This window comes from Apis cerana, linkage group LG16, assembly GCF_029169275.1.
Source record: "Apis cerana isolate GH-2021 linkage group LG16, AcerK_1.0, whole genome shotgun sequence".
NCBI classification, from domain to species: domain Eukaryota; kingdom Metazoa; phylum Arthropoda; class Insecta; order Hymenoptera; family Apidae; genus Apis; species Apis cerana.
Window position 1 is genome coordinate 3,057,343 of NC_083867.1, and position 21,204 is coordinate 3,078,546.

General features: G+C 24.6%; 4 protein-coding genes across 8 annotated transcripts; 2 read left to right on the plus strand and 2 right to left on the minus strand.

The window, feature by feature from the left end:
* Nucleotides 1-205: 205 nt before the first annotated feature.
* Nucleotides 206-3,841, plus strand: LOC108000474 (TWiK family of potassium channels protein 7-like). Of its 2 annotated transcripts, XM_028667853.2 has the most exons (8): nt 415-552; nt 1,106-1,233; nt 1,356-1,487; nt 1,642-1,831; nt 1,991-2,206; nt 2,432-2,581; nt 2,756-2,957; nt 3,027-3,315. In XM_028667853.2, exons 2-8 carry the CDS (start codon nt 1,222-1,224, stop codon nt 3,214-3,216), a joined length of 1,092 nt encoding a protein of 363 aa, XP_028523654.2. In that variant the 5' UTR covers nt 415-552; nt 1,106-1,221; the 3' UTR covers nt 3,217-3,315. The 2 variants fall into 2 exon arrangements, with proteins under 2 accessions (XP_016916317.2, XP_028523654.2); XM_017060828.3 differs by lacking the exon at nt 1,106-1,233 and having other exon boundaries at nt 206-552; nt 3,027-3,841.
* LOC108000473 (myb-like protein X) lies at nt 3,520-12,559 on the plus strand. 4 transcript variants are annotated; one of them, XM_062086408.1, is made up of 9 exons: nt 3,520-3,662; nt 4,173-4,345; nt 4,420-4,546; nt 4,821-4,912; nt 5,003-5,153; nt 5,936-6,175; nt 6,256-6,414; nt 6,999-7,386; nt 7,462-12,559. In XM_062086408.1, the coding sequence occupies exons 5-9, from the start codon at nt 5,040-5,042 to the stop codon at nt 9,438-9,440; spliced, it is 2,880 nt and encodes a 959-aa protein (XP_061942392.1). In that variant the 5' UTR covers nt 3,520-3,662; nt 4,173-4,345; nt 4,420-4,546; nt 4,821-4,912; nt 5,003-5,039; the 3' UTR covers nt 9,441-12,559. The 4 variants fall into 4 exon arrangements, with proteins under 4 accessions (XP_061942392.1, XP_016916314.2, XP_061942393.1 ...); XM_017060825.3 differs by having other exon boundaries at nt 6,999-12,559; XM_062086409.1 differs by having other exon boundaries at nt 4,821-4,895; nt 5,003-5,425; nt 6,999-12,559.
* On the minus strand, nt 10,719-14,654 carry LOC108000424 (uncharacterized). Its single transcript, XM_017060735.3, has 9 exons — nt 14,452-14,654; nt 14,095-14,312; nt 13,799-13,990; nt 13,486-13,713; nt 13,233-13,408; nt 13,038-13,163; nt 12,697-12,808; nt 12,200-12,331; nt 10,719-10,858 (listed from the first exon to the last, which is right to left on the minus strand). The coding sequence occupies exons 1-9, from the start codon at nt 14,652-14,654 to the stop codon at nt 10,782-10,784; spliced, it is 1,464 nt and encodes a 487-aa protein (XP_016916224.1). The 3' UTR covers nt 10,719-10,781.
* Nucleotides 14,655-14,764: 110 nt separating this feature from the next.
* Nucleotides 14,765-19,381, minus strand: LOC108000423 (cytochrome P450 4g15). The gene is made up of 8 exons (XM_017060734.3): nt 19,123-19,381; nt 18,713-18,957; nt 18,114-18,311; nt 16,527-16,779; nt 16,123-16,339; nt 15,845-16,036; nt 15,512-15,749; nt 14,765-15,416 (listed from the first exon to the last, which is right to left on the minus strand). Exons 2-8 carry the CDS (start codon nt 18,939-18,941, stop codon nt 15,052-15,054), a joined length of 1,692 nt encoding a protein of 563 aa, XP_016916223.1. The 5' UTR covers nt 18,942-18,957; nt 19,123-19,381; the 3' UTR covers nt 14,765-15,051.
* Nucleotides 19,382-21,204: the final 1,823 nt, after the last annotated feature.

Genomic DNA, 21,204 nt, shown 5'->3' on the forward strand with positions numbered 1-21,204 from the left:
AAAAAATTAAGATTTCGAAATATCAAAAATTAAATTAAATAATTGAAATATTTTTTTTGTAAAATGTTTGTCTAAAAAATAAAATATTATAGATAATATAATAAAATTTATAATAAATTAGAATGAATTTAATAAATACAATGCAAGTATGAAAAAAGAAGATGTGATAATGAGCAAATTTTAGATGTCACTTAATGAAATATAATAATTATCTCATTTGACAAAAATGAATTCTGGCTGAAATTTTACGACTACAGTTTCTTCGCTCTTCTATACCGAAATAACCGAAGTGATTGTAGAAGATTCAGGCGAAACCAATCAGTTCTTCTTGAGTATAGGAGGCAGTTACGTGTTCTCTAAACGTGTGCATTTAAGTTTAGTATGTCGATCAAAAAGTCAAATTTATCTGTGGGATTTACCCAAGAAAACGTTGAACGAGTTATAGAAGAAAAAAGATTTTCTCGAAAGGAATATTTACAAAATATTAAATCAATTGCTGGTCATGCTGGACTTTTAATTGCATTAATGCTTTATACAGCAATTGGTGGTTTGGTAAATTAAATTTTAAATATATTTTTAAAATAAAAAAAAAAAAATAAATAAATTACATGTACTTATTTTACTTTTCACTATTTTTTTTCATATTAAATTTAAAAGATATAAGTTGATGGATAACAATTTTTTTCAATTGATGAGAAAATTGCGCGTTAAAATCTTATAAATAATTTAAAAATATATTCAAATAGATTTGCATGAAGAACGTTATTTAGTTAATTATTATTAAATACCATCTATCTGAATTCAAATTTCCATTTATTTTCCATTTATTTACGCAACTTTAAATGGAACGTAATATTTATAGAAATAACAACGCGAATCTGTATTTCCATGTGGTATCTTTATTTTTAGCAATTGACCAATCGTACAGTATGATTTTTTGTTAAAATAATCGTACAGAACTTTTTTTGTTAAATATTTGTGTGTGCGTGTGTATATATATATATATATATTATATTATTAATTTATATTCTTTTAAATTAATTGACTCGTTAGAAATATATTATCATTAAAAATATATTAATATAAAATAATTCTTTTTTTATAGAAATAAAATAACGATATTATTGAATTGTAAACTAAGCATCCAGAATACATAAAATGAAATTGAAAAACAATTCAATCAAACTTGAGATTCAAGAGGTTTACAAACACGCGTATTAAATGTCATTAGTAGTAAATAACGTCATTTCTAAAGTTTAGAATTAAGATAATATCAGAATACAAAAATATTATATGAGTTCGTTTAAATTTGATTATATTATTATTATTATTATTATATTAATCTTCATTGACAGGTTTTTCGATATATTGAACTTCCTGCAGAATTATCACGTTTGGAAGCTTTGCGCGCCAATTTACGCGTTCATAGATATTCATTCGTTGATTCGGTTTCCAACAATAGTGATGTATCAAATTTGCGCAAGCTGGTAAGTCAATATCTTGAGCAATCAATGGTATCCTTGAATTTGGTTCAAAATAATACTCATCTTACGAATATGACTAAAATCGAATCGATCTTTGGAAATATACCAACAGTTTTTGAATAATTACAAAGAATGCGATGACAAAGAATGTTTACAGGTTAGCGTGAAATTACGTGAATATGAACAAGTGGTCCAGGAGGCAGCACAAAGCGGTTTGTTGATCACTTTCGTATCTGATACGATCGATCAAGAAAATCGAGATACGACGGATTTGCCTCCTATTGTAATTGAAAGATGGAGTATTCTTCAAGCTGTTTTTTTTGCAAGCACTGTTCTCACTACAATTGGTAAATAAATAATAAAAAATAATAATGGATAATGATTAAATATCTAATTTTTAGATTTAAATTTATATCTATTAAGATTAAGATTGTGCATGTTATGATTTCTTAATACGTATTTAATATTTTGATATTTATTTTCTTTTCTCTTTTTGTTATTTTAAGGATATGGGAATGTTGTTCCATCTACTAATGGAGGAAGGATGTTCTGTATTTTGTTTGCTTTCGTTGGTATACCTTTGACTTTAATAGTAATAGCTGATTTGGGAAAACTGTTTGCCAGAGGTGTAGTTAAGATCGCTTTGGCAATGAAATCAAAACTTCCGTTATACTTTTCCTTCTCTTGCATTCCGACAAATTTAGCTGGAAGACGATCGCTCGGTTAGTTTGATCAACTTGTTCGATTACATAAAATTAATATATTCGAAATTGTAATTAATTTTATATTTAAATATTCATGATTCAAATATCCGAAATAATACAATTGTATTATTTTCATATTTTCTATAATATAAATTAATTTATAAATATTTGCATCAAAAGAAAATATTTATAATCGATATTATATATTTTATATATATTTTATCGTATGTGATCTTTATATAGGAGCGTTTACTGCAATTGTCTTGCTTTTTTTGTATCTCGCCTGTGGGGCAGGTATGTTTATGTTATGGGAAGATGACTGGAATTTTTTTGATGGATTTTATTTTTGTTTCGTGACGATGACTACGATAGGATTTGGTGATTTGGTACCAAGTAAGTATTAAAATATATATTACTTAAATCATATAATCACTTTGAACAGTTTTTAGAATATCATATAATTTTTATTATATATTTTTTACATATATTAATATTTGTATACGCGTAGTATGTTTATGAAATATTATATATTTACAAGTTATGTTTTCTATTGTCACTTATATACAGAAAAACCGAAGTATACATTATTATGTACTCTCTATATCTTGATTGGTTTGGCATTGACAAGCACTATTATTGAACTTGTAAGACGTCAATATGCTCAATCATGGAGAAGATTGCAGAGGCTTAGTGGACCATTGGCAGAAACTATTCGCAGGTTAGGCGAACAAGCTGGTGGAGATATGTCGGCGCTTCATTCAGATCTTAGGTAATTATCATTTTATATAAATTATTTGTTATAATAATAAACATTTTGTCATATTATTATTAATTTTAGAAAAGTCTTAACAGTAATATCAATGCCACGTCTAAAATGGTCAACTTCTCTCAATCGAGGAGATACGAAAGAACAAGATTGGGAAGAAGCAGTAGAAGCTATGCTTCGAGACATTGCTGTAAACGCTAATAATATTCAACCAAAGAAGAAACAAATAATGCAAATAGTTATTTACGAGTCGAATGTGTGATTAAAATTAAGATCTATTAAGATGTGTTATTTTTAAGATAATTTTATTTAATTTTTATATTGAAATATCGTTAAAAGAATAAGTTATATTTTTATAATATTTAATGCGAACATTATTTTATTTAAATTTAAAAATTTTACCCGCGTTTACTGCGCGCGTCGATAAATAAACTTGCGAACGCGCAGAAACCATTATCCCCGAGTTCGATCAGTAGTCCTAATGTTGGACTGGCGAAATCGACGAAAACAATAATTTGTAGACGAGTAATTACTAAATTTAGAAATCAGTACCGCACGAAGCAGGACAAAAAGCGTTGTTCTGCGTTCGTTGTCGGATTTTATAGTGATATCTACGTTTCTTGAATCAGTAATAATTTAGGCTTTATGGTCCAGATCATGCAAAATAGAAACGAGCGCCCATCGGCAATTGTGTGCATTGCGTATCATGTGCGTATTTGAATTGATCATTTATAAAAAAATACAATCGCAGTGGTGCTCATATTTGACAGTTTTGTATAAAAAAGCCCTAGTTATGTATATACATGCAGTATGTGTATATGTATGTATATATATGCAGTAAATTAACAATATTAAATGAATCTTTGATTTCTATGAATCTTTTAAAACTATTTATCATTTATTCATGTTATATAATGCACTTTTCATATAAATATATTATAATTGTTCTTGAATATTTTTTAAAATATGTATAATATATACATATCATATATTAAGTTTATTGTAAATTCTCAATATGTCTGATTCGCATCACGCCACCACGTGTATTTATGTATACTGTTTTACGCGCGATTTTTGAATTTGTTATGATAACATCATTATAAATTATTGCGTAATTTTAATAAGAAAATATTCTGTTGTAATGCAATTATATTGCGACACTTCTTTATTCTATAACAAAAAATTAATTATTTTTTTATTCAATTTTTTTTCATTTAGCAATTAAGTATAATGACTGGTATTAAAGATCCAACTAAACAACCCGATTTAGAGAAAATAAAACAAGAGAATGAACAAATGAATGTTCTTGTTAGAAGAAGTTTTATGGATATAAAAAATATGTATATGCAACATTTTTTCAAATTTTCTAAAGACATGGCAGAATCTTTCAGGTGATTATAGATAAAATATAATATAATTGTTATTCAATGAGAAATATATTAAACAATATTTTTTTATTTCTCAGGTCAATATTAGATGACATAAAAGTTCGTATTGAAGAATTTCATGAACAAAATCAATCTATATTTGATCTATTTTCACTTTCACAACTACAAAAGTGGTCTCAATCCCAACGTGAACAATAATTTGAAGTATGAAAATATTGATGTTTTTTGATAGACATGTTTTTAAAATTTATAATTATAAAATAAATAACTTGACCAAAATATATATTTACGTTCGCACATTTTTGATGAAATAAAATCATTATGTATATTTAAAATCGTAAAATTAATAAAAAAAATATTATGAAAAAATTATTTATTTTTAGAATATTTTAATTAACAAATAGTAGAAAATAATTTATATAATATTTAATTATGTCATTAATTATATATTTTATACTTGAAATTTAAAATGTTGCAGTTGAGTACGTGTATATTATTTAAATGCTGATAATATGACGACGATGCATCTACACCGTACGCCATCTTAATTCGAGTATGGTTGCCGCCAATGTACTACGTTTCTCTAAATTTTGTTACTTTGTGAATTCTTAAAAATTAATATTTTTTTTTGGAATTAATGATTACGTATTTATTTTTTAGATAATCTATTTTTGTTCATTTATTTCTATATATTAATATGTCACAACAATACTGTTTTCTTTGCGCAAGTGATGGTGGTGTTTTCTTGGATATTACGGAGGATAATAAACAAGTATATTATGATCAATTTGAGATCTGCTCACTTGTTAAGGTAGTTTTACATAAAAAAATGCGTGCTTAAAATCACTAATTTGCTAGTGAATATTCAAATCTGATTAAATTTTCTGGAGCAAATCTGAGCGTGCGTCGATATTTGCACATTAAATAACGTAAATATACGAAGAGATATTTTTAAGTTAATTTGTCAATAATTATATTTAAATATAATAAAAAATCTATTCTTATTGTTATAACCAATCTATTACAAAAAATCATATTGTAATATTAATTTTTTAAAGTTATTAATTTACAAATATAATTGAGGTTAAGTAAAGCATTTAATTATTTTATACAAAAAAAATTTATATTATTATAGTATGAAATTGAATACTATTTTATGTATAACTTAAAAATTTATACATTATTCTATTTATCAAGATATAAATAATTTTATATTATATAATAAATTAAAATTTTCTATATTTTTTATAAAATTTATAAATTTTGTTATATATTAAATTTTTTACAATGTTATGTTATTATGTATTTATGTAAATCTATATTTATAAATACTATAATCTTCTATATATTTATTTTACATTTAAATTATATTCAAAAAGTGATATTGATTTTATGAAAATATTTCCTAACTATACTAGTAATAATTACAAATTAGAATATTTTAAATATATTATTATGTAATTTTTTATATTTTGTTATTATTTTTTTTTATAATATATATATCTTTTATATATATATTTGTTTAATTATTAAATTAAAAATTTAGTTTATTTTTATATGTTTTAGTTATATTAAATATTCATATTTACATAGGTACCAAAAGCAAATGAATTGCCAACCAGAATTTGTCATAAATGTGCATATGAATTAAATCAATGTAGTGCTTTTATAAAAAAATTTAAACGAAATACAAAGCAAAAAACAAATGTCCGCAAACAATGCTGCAATTTATGTCGGGAACCTGCAAAAAACGAATTTATTTTTGATCTTGTTAAAGAGAAAAACTTGCAACAAAGTATATTTTTCAAAATACGAAAGCTTTTCAATCATGAAGTATGAAATAATAATATATTGATTTATTAATTGTAATATATTATGATTATTTTTTATCTTTTAATTATATCTTTTGACAGTTTGAAAAATTTTGGGAAGAGTTTAAATTTATATGTTTATCTTGTCGATACACAATAGATGTGTTGTTGGATTTACAACACATATGTGAAGAAACTGCAAATACCATAAAATTCAATAATACAAATAATAAGGAAACAAATAATTTGATTTTTCATAAGGTAATGTTTTATCATATATATAATATTTGTTTTATTTGGATTTATTATGTACATAATATTTGTTTTATCTGATTAAATATTTTATAATGATAAAGATATTAAGAAAATATTTTTATAAAAGCTTTTTGATATAAAAGAAATCATAATATGGCAATAATTTTTTTTATGTAAATGGTGGATTTTAAAGATTTCATAATCTATTTTTAAGATTTATATTTAAGTTTAATTAATATTAATTTCTATTACAAAATAAAATTTATTTTTTGTATATATAAATATATAAATGATTTGTGTTATCAAAATTATTTTTTTACTTAAAAAATAAAGGTATAGTTATGTTATTTAAAAAAAAAAAATAAAGATGATTTTATAATCTGTGAAAACTTTCATTTATATAAAATTTATTAATATATTATAGCAAAAAATTTTTACAATAACATTTTTTTTATATCTTTATTGCTTTTTGATATATTTAATCTAGTCTAGAAAAACAAGTATTTTATTTAATATTAAATCAATTTATTAATTATATTATACCTTTAAATTTAGATTGTTCATGATATTTTTATTGTGTTTATTTATAGGTAAAAACAACTGTCATAAGTCGCAAAACTACTATTACTGAATCTAAGAGAGTAAATTTATCCATATTACGGGAAAGGGAAATTGATTCTGACAATATGACTCGTACACGGTCTCAAAATCAATTGAATAAAAAAATAACATCAAAGTCTTGTAATAAATGTCATGATTCTATTAAAACTGATGATGATATGTATAAGATTCATGAAACAGGAAATATTGTATGTAAAAATTGTTGGAAAAATATGAATATTCATAAGGATGAAATTGAAAAGCAAAAACAACAAAATCTTACAGAAATCAAACTTTGTACAGTTTTTCTAAAAGATGTATTAAAAGATAGTGATATAAAAGCGAAAAAACTGTATAGAATTAATGAAGATGATAAAGGTAATAAAACATATATTATAATGGATAATGATTTAAAAAATGAAAATAAATCTAATAAAGAATTTGATAATATAGGAAATACTATAGAAAAACAAGGTCAAAAGCGATCTATTAAAGATATAAATGAAAACACAAATAATGAATATACACCTAATAAAAAGCATAAATCTAATACAAAAGAAATAAATAATATTAATTCAAAAGAGTCAAATTTGAAGCAAAAGAATCGAAATCGAAATAGTATTCAAAATTCAGATTCAGATTCTTCTGTATCAAAAACTGCAAAAAGAAAACAAAGAACCTTAACAAGACATAAACGAGCAATTGGTTTATCGTTATCCGATGCCGACGTTGACAATAAGCATAGTCGTAAAAGATTAAAAACTATTTTTAAAACTGTTTCTATAGTAAAAAATGTAGATGAAAGTGACGAATCGTTATCAAACGAAGATGTATCAAAGAAAAAGCGAACAAGACTTACAAGCGCTCCACCAGAGAGTATATCTTTGCGAAAAACAAGGAATAATAGCCAAAACTTTGCAAAACGTTCCATGAATTTCAGCGATTTAACGTCTCATGAATTTCAATCTTCAGAATCAAATAATAAAAAAGATATATTTGAGACTCAGACATATGTATGTGATGAATGTGGAGCCAGTTATGAAAATAAAGTGATAGGTTTAACACACAAATTGACGCATTATAAACAATTAAGATTAGAAATTCAAAAATTAAGTGACGAAAGTTTCATAAAAGAAATACCAAACTCAAATGAAGCAGTAAATGATTTAGAAGATCTATCTGAATCTATAATAATTTCAGTAGAAGATGATGAAGAAGAATTAATGGAAGATGAAAAGAATTTAAATGAAAATAATCATGAAAATGTTTTTTCTCCTAAAAAAGAAGTAATAGAAGATGTTGTTGATGTAAAACTAGTCATGAAAGAATTTGACGATGATCAAATACAAAAAATTGAGAATGAAAAGGAAATGGAAATTAAAACAAATGTTGATATTTCATCAATTCAAAATGAAAATGAAGTTGAAAAAGACATTATTACAGAAACTGAAAATAATTGTACTGATAATGATAAGACTGATAAAAGTATTTATGAATTTGATGAAAATATGAAATTAGAAGAAATACAGAAAAATTCAAATAAAATATATAATAATAATGAAGATATACAGGAAAAATATAAAGAAAAGAAACAAATAAATGACCAAAAAAATAATGGAACTAAAATAGAGGAAAGAAAGAAAAATGATGACATTACAGAAAAAGAAAAAGAAAATAATGACATTAAAGAAAGAGAAGAAGAAAATGATATTGAAGATGGAGAAAATGTAAAGAAAAATATAAATAATAAAAACAATGAAAAAGAAAAAGAACAGGAGGAAATGATATACAATGAAGAAGAAAAAGAGCAAGAACAAATGATGCACATTGAAAAAGAAAAAGAACAAGAAGAAATGAAATACAATGAAGAAGAAATTAAAACGAATAAAGAAAGTAAATCTAATGAAGATTTTGTTGAATTTACTATGAATGAAAATGAAATTCAGACTCCTTTTAAAGTGATTGAACAAAATGGTATTGAAAAAAAAGAAATAAATGATAGAAATGATTCAATACAAAATACAAAACAGAAATTGTTTGAATGTATACAAGAAAGAAAATCTGATGAAAGTGAAATATATACAAAAATAGATAATTTCAATTCAAAGGAATCAAAATTAGAAACAAACATAATATTGGAAGAAGAAAACATAATAAATAAAAACGATCTTCATATAGATGAAGCAAAAATTAAATTAAATATTTCAACACAAAAAGAGCTAATGAACGATTCTGCTAATGTTGTAGCAGAAGTATTGCAAGAAGTACTTGATTTAGCAAGTGCAAAGGTTGAAGAACGGCAAGAAACTATTGATATAGATGCAAGAAATAATTTTATCGAGACGGAAACTTTAGAAAACATATCACATGAAATACAAAATACTGTTGATATGCCATCTCTCAAAGTAGACAATATAATCGATTTTGAGTAATATCCATAGATGAGATAATTTCATAAGTATATTTATTACCACTTTTCTATAACAAATTAAGTATAGTTCTGATATAAAAATCCATTTTCTTTTGTTTTTCTTATTTAGATGTTTGATATATATGTAAATATATCTTGTATATTTTTAATTTACATTTATATAAATAGAAAAAGAATAGAATGAATAATTATTCAATTCTTATTTTAAATTTAAACAGAGTATTCAATTTTAATATACATTTTTAATAATTTTCAATTATTTCAAATCATTAATATCCTTTGTATACGTAGTTTATTTTTTCATAGAAATATATTATTATTTAAAAACATATTATTACATAAATGATTATAAGTTGACGTATCTGATATGTTGTAAATATGTCATATATATGTTGATATTTAATATTTTTTATAATTTTCATTATGCTAGGAAGAAAGTTATATTACATACATAATTAAATAGTTTAAAAGTTTAGATAAAAATAATTGAACTCATTTCTAAATATTTGCAATAAATTTTTATATGTTAATTATCTCTTTATTAAGAAATATTTATAGAATAGAAAATTCTAAACAAGTTTACTTATTCATAATTGGAGATATTAAACGTTAATAATTTCTTAATTTTATTAAAAAGTTTATAAATTAAATATTGATTTATTTTTTAAAAATTGATATATTTTTAAAAACTGATAAAATTTATAATTAATTGTTTTTAGTGGTATAAGTACCATGTAAAATATTTAAAATTTAAAGTAAAAATAAGATATTGCACATAAATATAGTATGTAATCATGGAATAAATCTTTTGAAATTTATTAATAATTAATTTATTAATAATTATTATTGATATAATTAAATTTTACTTTTTGTATTCTATGAACTTATTACAATATAAAATCATCATGAAAGTTACAATTTTAATACATATGTAAAATGAACTAAACAAATTGATTGATTGAAATTTTATTTTTAATAACTTTAATAATAATATATTTTAATAATTTTTTATAATACACAGTTTTTTTTATAAAAAACTATTTATTAAAACTTTTTTTTTTTATAAAAAAAAATTGGGTTCATTAAAGCAATACATTTTCTTTAACTTAATCTTCATTTTGTATTTATTTTTGTTTAATTATATAAATCAATTTTCGAAAAATATAACATATATATTTTTATAAGTTTGACTGTGCACAAATTGCTTGTTTAAAAATTATTGCGACAATTCATATTCACAAAAGAAGATATGAAGTTTTTATACTTAAATATAAAGTTGGATAAGTACAACATGAATCTATAATTAGAAATTTTATTTGGCATTATTGTTACATATAAATTTTTAAGCTTTTGTAAAAGATAGTGAAGATGAAATTGTATCCGCGTTTTCATATTCAATTTCCAAATCTGACTTTACATCTGAAACATTTATAATATATATATATAAAATGATATTTTTCAAGGTAAATAAGATTTTATTTATATATATATTAGGATGATTCTTATTTTCGAAACGTTCCCAGAATAGTTGCAATTAATAAAAAAAAAATAATTTATACAAAATTTTTTCAATCAAATAACGAGAGAATGTACTCTTGTTTTAATAATTGATTAATTATTCGATGAGATAATCAACATTTTAATTTTCAAAATTAAAAAAAAATTTTGATATTTTTTATTTTTTTTTATTTTTTTCAAAAAATCATTTATCAAAATCATTTATATCGTTATGTTATTATATACAAAATAATATGATATTAAAAATACATTCTGTTTAAATTTGCATCTATTACATTTTTTGATATAATTAATAATTTAGAAGACAATAAAAAAAACAATTTTATGAGTATTTAATTAATTATTTCTTCAAGATATATGTTTTCATTATCTAAGCGAGTATATATATAAATTTTGTACACATTATTTTTTTTATTAATTAAAACTATACTAAAAAATATCATAAAAAAACTTTAATCAAAAGTAAATAAGATTATTTTAATTTATGCTCTCACAAAAGTCATAAAATAGTTTACATTCGGTTCAAGACTGGTAAAAAACAGAAAGAATGTATGAAAAAAAATTACTTAATCTAGTATATTTTATACAATAAGAAAATATAAAGTATAATAAAAAAAAATCTGCAATTTAAAATGTATATCTTTATCAAATACTAAAGTTTTTTCAAAAAATAAAATATCTTATGATTTTTGAGTGGAAATATAATACATTTATAATATATATTCAACAATCATCCACATATTCAAAATTTAATCAATAATGTATGATTTTTCATAAATAAGAAAAAAAAAAGAAATTAATTTTAGTATTTTATGTAAACATCTGTTACATATTAAAAATTTTAGAAGTATAATGGTAACCATTGTATGACAGTCATTGGAGTGTTTTTTGAAGAAAAATATGTACATAATATAAATATGCAATAATTATTAAAATTTATTAAAATAAAGACTTCGAACTAAATATAAGTCGTATGCTTTTGGATGAAATTTTAAATTTCTCAAATATTATAATTGATTTTATCAGGATTCATATGATATCTGATATTGATATATGCAATAATGTATTAATATACATTAATATGATACATTATCAATATGATAATTATAAAAATAATTATAAAAATTCAGAATATATTAAAAATTTTTTTGATAAATAATAAAACATAAATATGTATAAAAAAATAGTTATACATTGTAATATTACATAATAATTTAATAGTAAATGTTCAATTTTGATTACCGATTATTTTTTCTTCTTCAATCCAGAAAGGTTTTCTGTGACTTTTCCATTGACAAAGGTCCAATGTTGCGTTTTGATCATATTCACCACATCGTAATAACAAATCGATATATTTCTCGATTTTTTCTTGCCCTTTAAAAAGATATATATAACATACATGTATTTTTTTTACACATAAATGAACACTTTAGAGATTTTTAATTTCTATTTCATTTAAGAATAGATAAGAGACAACTTATACTTCAATACTTTGTAATTAAGTACTCAATATCGTGATACGATTTGTGTAGATAAATATTTAAGAAATGTTAAAATATGTAAAATAAAAAGAAAATAATAATTGTATTTCTATATAATTAAGTAATATTGTGTATAATTTTCAATATGTGAAAACATAAGAAAAATTTCATTTCATACTTGTTATTTTTTATCAAGTAAACATAACATTATATATGAGTTTATATGCTAGATATAAAAATAATCTTTTAAAATATTACCTTTAGAAATTCCTGCTATGCATCTTGCGCGATCAGCTTCGTGAAACAGGCCTAATCTACTGTACAAGCTAAAAGCAGTTTCTAAATGACCAGTAGATAGATGTAACTTTCTCTATGGGAAAAAATTAACAATGAAATTTTTGTTATTTTAATTCCATATTTTATATTCCATGTAATATATTAGTTAATTTTATTATTTGATAAAGTCAAATACCATAAATAATTATTATAATCTTTTGATTTGTATATATATTTCTTGAATATGTATCTTTTTGTAGAATCATTGTAACAATATTCATAAGCAGAGTAATAGAACATATTTTTTTCCAGTTTATTTTTACCTGATTTAAAAAGTGTTCACCAGTGTAATAATGTGCATCGGCGAGTTTTTCAATAAGACCAAAATCCTCAGCGCTTTCTCGCCATTTTTGCAAATGTTTTTCCGTATAATTATCGTCATTTAATTGCTATATGTTTAAGATAAGTGCCAATCATATTTTTGTGGAAATATAAAAAGGAAAAAACAATTTGATTACCTTATACGTAAAAGCTAATTGCATGTGCGCATTGCAAACACCTTCGGCATCTGAAATTCTTCTTGCAAGGGCCAATAATTTTGAAAAATTATGCAACGCATTTTTCATGTCATTTACAGCAGCATAACATTTACCAAGCTCGTAAAGAACTTCGTTCATATATTCAGTGTTTTGAGCTGTTTTTATTTTCGTTTAAATGATTTATTGTTAATTTTATAATCATATGAAATCGATGAAAGTTAATAAAATTTACCATCTAAAGCTCTTTCTTCAGCTTTTATGCAAAACGATAAAGCGCGTTCAGGATTTTCAGGACGTATCTTGCGAACTAAAATCAACAGACCTTTGTATAGAAGTATGTTACATTCTACGAAGATGGAATATTGCTTTATTTGCAGTTTATATGACGCATTCCAATATTTATCTTTTGAATCTTTTCGCGCCTTTTCTAAGTAAGTTATAGCTTCTTTTGGTTTTTCTACTAATTATACAATCGAAAATATTTTTAGAAAGTTTTTATAATATTTTTAGGAAGTTGGAAATATGAGAAGATCTGTTTAACTAACATTCGTAAAAGAGAAATCGACCATATAAATAACGTATCAATGTAATTGTTTCATTATCATCATCGACTATCCATTCTGCAGCTGAAAGAGCAGCTTGATATAGTTGTTCTGTTACCCACCACCATTCCCATGTTTTTGTTTGAAAAAATAGGGCCATATCTAAAAGTGATATCGCTCGTCCAATGTAATCATCTGTAGTATTTATTTAAAACTGTATCATCAGTATTTATTTAAAATTATTATTTAAAAAAGCTTAAACGAATTAATTTATTTTTATTTATTATATTTTTTCGTACCTTCCCTTCTACATTTTTCAGTTTGGATTAATCCGTCTTTCAAGAAAAGTATAAATTCTTTTTGATCCTTCAAATATGGTTTTTTCCACGATATCAATACTGTCTTTTCTACAATTTTTTCATCAAGATCTAAAATTTCTTTCATATAATTATATGCTATATGATATCCTTCTTCTTCAAGTTCGCAAAGAATTGCCTCGTGAAACGGAGTATAAAATCTATTTGTAATTATTGCAGTTAACATCTTTACAAATATCTTTATGTTATTTTCATTTTTATATTTTTAATCTATATATAATATAACAATAATAGTAATAATAATGTATATATAATAATAATAATAACAATAATAAAAACCTTCTTAATTCTCTGGGACTTATGTTCGGTAATGCAGCTTTTAAATCGTCCATAATCTTATATATTTCTTTTCCGTGAGCTTGAGGCAAAGTTTTTAATCTTGGATTTGTAATATAACTTTCCGAAGTATTTGACCATTCTTTATAATCCTTTTTTAAAAATTCCGTGATATCGTATTTTTTTTCTTCATCATATTCTGTCATTGTTAAAAATATTTCTTCTAACCTCTTGACAACATATGTAAAATGTAAATAATCAGAATGGAATAAGAGGAAAATAAAAAGAATTTAGGAATATAGTAATAACTATGCGATCAGGTTTCGCAATGCAATATCTGCAATTAATTTATTGCATAAGATAAATATTAACATAAGTAGTAAATATGCCTATACACATTATACGGCCGATAAAAATATACACACATAAATACAACCATATTTTACGAAATGGCATTTCACGCATGTGCAAAAAGTATGGCGCTTAACGAAAACCATATACACGCATAATAAAATATATTATGATATGTTCAATTCACCGCATGAAAAGCCCACCAATCGTGTTTTTATTTAAAATAATAATTCATATATTATCTTTGTACTTTTATGCAGTACTAGCTACTTGTTTCCTAGGTTCGAGCCTGATCTTGAATCCGTCAGCTCTTTTCAAAATAATGTCAGCTTGTAGTCTGAACTCAGATTCCTTGATATCGGATCTTACGCGGAAGTTTCTTAAAATTGTTGACAAAACAATCTTGAGTTTAAGCATTGCATATTTTCGGCCTACACATGATCGCGGTCCAGCCGAGAATGGCACAAATGCGTAATAGTGACGATTCGCGGTTTTTTCTGGTAAGAAATTGTCAGGATCGAAGACATCTGGGTTAGGATAAATATGTGGTTGTCGGTGCAGTTTAAAGGTTCCAATAACAACCGTGCAACCTGCTGGGATGGTATAGTCTCCGCTTGCTAAAATTACCGTGAGTTTAATATTAATATTGGTAAAAAGATAAAATATGCGAATCGGTGGAAAATATAAAAAAATTTTATCTCACGATACTAACCTAATTTCAAATCTGTCTTGATTTCACGAGCGATAAGGGGTACAGGTGGATACATTCGAAGTGTTTCCAAAAGACAACGTTCAAGATATTTCATTTCTAAAGTATCTTGGAAAGTGGCTGGCCTATCACTGTCACCAAAGATTTCATCGAGTTCCTGAATTACTTTTTCCTGAATATCAGGATGGCAACCCATCACTGCAAGGAAGAAACTGGATCCGGAAGCGGTGGTATCGTGTCCCTTTAAAACATAAACATATTCCATTTATTTTTATATAAGAATTTATTATTATATTATATAATTACGTCGAATATCAATTTATGTTAAAATCTTACCTCAAACATAATTGTATCTACTTGTTCCTTGACTTCTTTATCGCTAAGGAGAACACCATTTTGACCGGCTTCCATTAAAAGATCAAGAAAAGCTTGTCTTTTTTTTTCACCGACATCATCATCAATGTCCAAATCATCTTTAAGACCAACCGATTGTCCAAATGAAACACCTTCTACTACAATATTATTGGTCTAACATTTACAAAAAAATGGTATCAATTATTTTAGAATAAAAATTAAATATACGAAACATGTATGAAAATTTGTTTGATTCTTACTTTTGATTCGGTTTGATTTGATTTCTGGGCGTTATTGTCAATGATGTTACGTTTTCCACTTTTGTATTCTTCCTTTTTGAGTTGAATAACTTTTTTGGTTAATCCATGAATAATTTCAAGTAACTTGATTTGATTTCTGCCATATTTTGTCAGATTGAACAACCAGTCAGGTCTAAGCCATACTTTTGTGTGACGGAGGTGCAAAATGTCGCACATCCTACAAGCAATTTAACTTTGCTTGAATTATACGTATGTACATACATTACGTTTACATTACAAAAATGTATCCGATTTCCAGTGCTTATGTAATACTGGTTATAACTCGTGCACATTGGAATATCAGCAAACTTTCTCCGAGGAAGAAAACGTTTGCGTAAGAGGGGGTCGGAAAAACGAATACGTACTTCATTACAGCCATGGCATATTCGAATGCATTATGGTCCCGAGTGGGCTTGGAGACACCCATAGCGGTTTCCAGAAGGATGTCAACAGTCAGTTCAGACATATAATTATGACAATCGAATTCCTTCCCATTCTCTTTGCGCATCTTCTCGACGACACTTCTCGCATTCGCATTGAACAAATCGATAAAGCTTTTCAATACGTTCAAATGGAAAGTTGGTGCGATTAGTTTGCGGTGATTACGCCATTTCTGACCTGTATTTATGATCAACTTTTAAGTAAATATTAATTATATTATAATTAGAAATTTTTGAAAATATAATATAATAGTTACGCCAATTCAGTCAAAAATTTAAAATCACTCGTTTTGAAGAAGCATTTAAATAGATAAATTAGAATTTTATTATTTTAGAAAATTCTTTTTTTTTAAAAATCTGTTAAATTGATAATAAAATTAAAAGGAAGATTCAATATGAAGAGAAAAAAAAATGATTTAAAAATTTTGGCTGATATTATGCATTAACGAACGATTAATATCTTTTTGAAATATGAAAATTAAGATATAAAAACTTTTATCATGTCTTATTTTTTCATGTATTTATTACATCATTATCATTATATCATACTGCCAGTCGTAAAAGTCTCTATATATCCCGAAGTTGTGTTACTCAAATTAATAAAAATTTTATTTTTGATTAACTTGAACTTACATAATGTTTTACATACGAAACAATTTTTTTTAATTCAATTTTTGACGCATCGATTTTAATGCAACTATAAAATATTCAGATTCCAATATTCTCTAAGCAACATTGTATTTTAAAATTCTTATTTCATCTTCTCAATGAGATTTTTCGCCGAAAAAAAAATTAAATCTTAATTTTAAATCTTTAAAACACGCGTATCAAGAATTTTGTGATCGACTGTACATGTGAATCTAATTCAATAAATAAAAAAAAAAAAAAAATGAAAAGCTGAAGAGGAAGCAGTAAAGGATACGAAGAAAGTATTACGTCGATGCAATATACTACCGCATAATATGCACGTGCCGACTGTGCGAGTTTATTTCACGCGAGGCTGTTACGTGGGCTCGTCGAGCCCTGTTATGCAGTCGATTAAACGACCTAAAGAGTTTCGTTAAAAGAGAGAAAAAAAAGGTCATCTAGACAGCGAGAAAGTTACGATAACTGCACTCAATCGTGAAACTGCATCTTGTTTCTTTCACCCGATTATTCTCGCTCTCACTGAGGATTGCCTTTTTCTTTCTTAAACCGTTTGTATTCCACTGTACGCTGTTCTCACTTTTATCTTATGAATTAATTTATCATAAAATTATATTTTCCTCAAGTGTGAAATTGTTTTATCTTCATTGTGAAATTAATTTTTTGCAAATTCAATTAATATCTATTGTTACGAAAATATTGTCCTTTATTTTATTTTTCTATCTGTGTGGATGTAATATCCTTTGTGAAAATTTATCGTTCACAAAGGAAATCTTATTTTCATTATTATATTATTATTATTATTATTTCTTATAATCAAACGGTGTTATATGGAAAAAAAATTTTTTTTTTAATTAAGAAACTTACCAGTGGAAATAAGAAGACCGTCGCCAAGCCATGGTTTGAAGAATCTATATTCAGTGGATTTATCGATGTACACGTTACTTGAAAGGATTATCTCAACGTCACGAGGATCAATCAGGCAGATTATTAATTTAGGACCGATCCATATTTTAACAACATCCGTAAAATTTTCTGCTTTCTTTAACACTGTGCTGAATATGGCTGCAATAAAAGAGATAAGGAACATAATCTTATTCAACTTTCTTTTTCTTCTTCTTCTTCTCCTTCTTCTTCTTCTTCTTCGTGTATACAATACATGACATAAGAATCATTTGAGTTTATTGATTCAAGTTATGTAAGACGAAATTTTAATTACTATTATAAATGATGTATATTCAGAGTTGGGAAAATTTTATTTGAACAGTGTTATTTCCTGCTTTTGCAAAGTAAATAATCGACAAAATAATCTCTGAATAAAAATCCTAAGATCTTAAAAATCGATATCGTGAAAACTTAGGGAGTTTAACATATAACTCGGAATAATATATTAATTAATGAATTCAAAGTAATATTGTTAATAACTACATTTGATTTTATACCGTTAATATTAACTGTCTACTTGCCATCGTGACTTCCAAATAAATCAAGAGCGTTCCCGATCAACGGCAAGGCAGGCGGGCCGGGTATTTTATCCGCAAGTTCAAGTAAATGGCGCCTAGAGATCCGGAAGTAAATAAAATAGAGAACGAGAGCGGGAATGAGAAGTGACAAGAACACAGAGCTTGCGGAAAATCCAGTGGCAGAGGCGGCCGCCATTGACCCGGCTACTATTTCCGGTCCCGCCGTAGACATAGTTCAGTTAAATTATCTAAAAGTAAAAAGATTATATTTTCATAAATCTTGACGAGAGAACCACTTATTGTCATAAGATGTAATGTCACGATGCTTTTTCAATAATATTTTCAAAGATAGAGGAACGTTATCGAATAAATAATTGAATCTTCTCTTCTATGAAGAAAGAATCACCACCCACCTAAATGTGACACTTATGATTCTTGTCGATGAACCATCACCGAACTGGTTTTCCAACTTCGTGCGATCTCTTTTATAACCGGGCCTTTCTACGGTCACCCCCTACTCAGCCAGATATTCGCGATGTTAATTAATAGCTGTGCGAATGCTTTTATTGGAATTGGAATAATTACTTTTGTTATGCTTTTATATGTATTACCTTTTCTATATCGGTTATTATTTTGTTATTTTGTAGAATTTATTTCGAATTTTCATATTTTTTTTTTTTGCATGATTTTAAAATGTTCGCATTAACATTGTATATTGATCATTGTATATTGATCACTCGCTGGAAAAATATATAAGACAATTTCTATTCTTAATGAAATTGTAATATTTGAATTATATGTATATAATTTGTATATAATTCTTTGTTTTATTCTTTATTACTATACTTTCTTATCATTTTTTTTATCATATAAAATATTAGAATCATTATTTTTCAAGTTTTTAATATAACTTTTTTTATTGATTTCAATGTCATTTAACATATGATATTTTTATAAATAGTAATATTTCATATGTTTGTGTATTTGTTTAAAGATATCAAGGATTTATTAAGGAACAGCGAGAATAATCATATTTATCGATGCATGATGAAAAGAAAGTTGAAGAAAAATTTCTTGTAATTCGTTATAATAGGTGTGGTATAATATTGTAATATTGATTTTTATTAGAAAAGTAAATGATATGATTAATAAAGCAAAGAATATTTAATTATTTAATGAATTTAGTAATATTTATTAATAAAAAAAAAATTCATAATCATATGAAAAATCATTTTTTTTAAATTTTGCATATCAGTAATTATTTCCATTGTTAGGCATTTTATTTCGAATTGAATAAAAAGAAATTACGTGTCATCGAAGACGTAAAGAACATTTCCGCCTTGACCTACTCCCCTATCACTTGTCAGCGGTTTTGTCATTTACAAACAATGCTTTCTTTTTTTTTTTCGTTTGCTTGCGCAGAAATTATTTGCTTATAATTGCCAGAATATCATATCATTGCCACATTCGAAAAAAATTTATAACATAATCATTTAAATATCATTGAAATTTTTTCGAATAATTTTTCTAACGTTCTCTTAGATAAACAAATCGTGAACAAATCTTCCATTAAATAATTATTTGTATTTATATCATATTTTCATTTATACATATACATGATTACAAAACAATACGAATTGTAAATATTTATTAAAAATAGATTTGTTTTCTCCTTTTTTTGATGATATCTTTTTATCTTTTTATCTTTTATTAAAATTATATCAAATATTAATTTAGAAATTAATATTTGACAAATTTTTTTGCTAGTTAATTCTACACGCGAAAGACGAAGAACAATCTTTCTAATCTAATTTATTGGTTGGGCATGAATATATTTTTTGTTTATTGTTTATTGTTTAAATTGTTTTAAAATTATATAATTATAATTATATTGCAATTTATATAACATTATTTAAAATTGAATTCCGAGACTGATGTAAAATGTCTTTTAATAATATAATTCATATTTTCGTATATCTAATGAGAAAATTTCATTTGTGCTTACAATCACCGGATATCCAGGTTACTGCTCGATGACCTGACATTTTAGCTAATACGTAATAAAATATTTTCTTACGATTACAATTACGCAGGTGCATTTTATTATAAAAATTAATTATGTAACGTTTAACGAACGAGATAAATTATTATATTATGGAATATCAAGGATATAAATAAATATACATAAAGATAGATTATAGAGTATTTTTTTTAATTATAAGAAATGTAAATGTGTTGGAAAAAAATTGATATTATGTTACACTATTAATTTCAAATTATAAAATTATGATAATATCATAAATAGTAGAAATAAATCGCCCATCATTTTATAGAAGAATTTAAATCCTTTGTTCAAAATTATCGTACAAAAAGAAAAAAATCAAAGATTTTAGAATTATATTTAGATATAATGTAAGTATATGTATATTTAATTCAAGTATCAAAGTTCATAAAATTAAATAGAAGTAAAAAAATCTGTTTCTTATTGAATTCTA

Excerpts from the sequence above, each read along its gene's own strand:
- LOC108000473 (XM_017060825.3), top strand. The coding sequence starts at position 5,040 with ATGTCACAACAATACTGTTTTCTTTGCGCAAGTGATGGTGGTGTTTTC. Across the intron at positions 5,154-5,935 it reads AGATCTGCTCACTTGTTAAG|GTACCAAAAGCAAATGAATT; the intron begins GTAGTTTTACAT and ends ATATTTACATAG. Across the intron at positions 6,415-6,998 it reads ATAATTTGATTTTTCATAAG|GTAAAAACAACTGTCATAAG; the intron begins GTAATGTTTTAT and ends GTTTATTTATAG.
- LOC108000423 (XM_017060734.3), bottom strand. The coding sequence starts at position 18,941 with ATGTCTACGGCGGGACCGGAAATAGTAGCCGGGTCAATGGCGGCCGCC. Across the intron at positions 16,780-18,113 it reads CGGTCTTCTTATTTCCACTG|GTCAGAAATGGCGTAATCAC; the intron begins GTAAGTTTCTTA and ends TCATAAATACAG. Across the intron at positions 15,750-15,844 it reads TAGATACAATTATGTTTGAG|GGACACGATACCACCGCTTC; the intron begins GTAAGATTTTAA and ends TATGTTTTAAAG.
- LOC108000424 (XM_017060735.3), bottom strand. The coding sequence starts at position 14,654 with ATGACAGAATATGATGAAGAAAAAAAATACGATATCACGGAATTTTTA. Across the intron at positions 12,332-12,696 it reads CATAGCAGGAATTTCTAAAG|GGCAAGAAAAAATCGAGAAA; the intron begins GTAATATTTTAA and ends ATCTTTTTAAAG. Across the intron at positions 10,859-12,199 it reads TGAAGAAGAAAAAATAATCG|ATGTAAAGTCAGATTTGGAA; the intron begins GTAATCAAAATT and ends TAAATGTTTCAG.
- LOC108000474 (XM_017060828.3), top strand. The coding sequence starts at position 382 with ATGTCGATCAAAAAGTCAAATTTATCTGTGGGATTTACCCAAGAAAAC. Across the intron at positions 553-1,355 it reads ATACAGCAATTGGTGGTTTG|GTTTTTCGATATATTGAACT; the intron begins GTAAATTAAATT and ends CTTCATTGACAG. Across the intron at positions 1,832-1,990 it reads CACTGTTCTCACTACAATTG|GATATGGGAATGTTGTTCCA; the intron begins GTAAATAAATAA and ends TGTTATTTTAAG.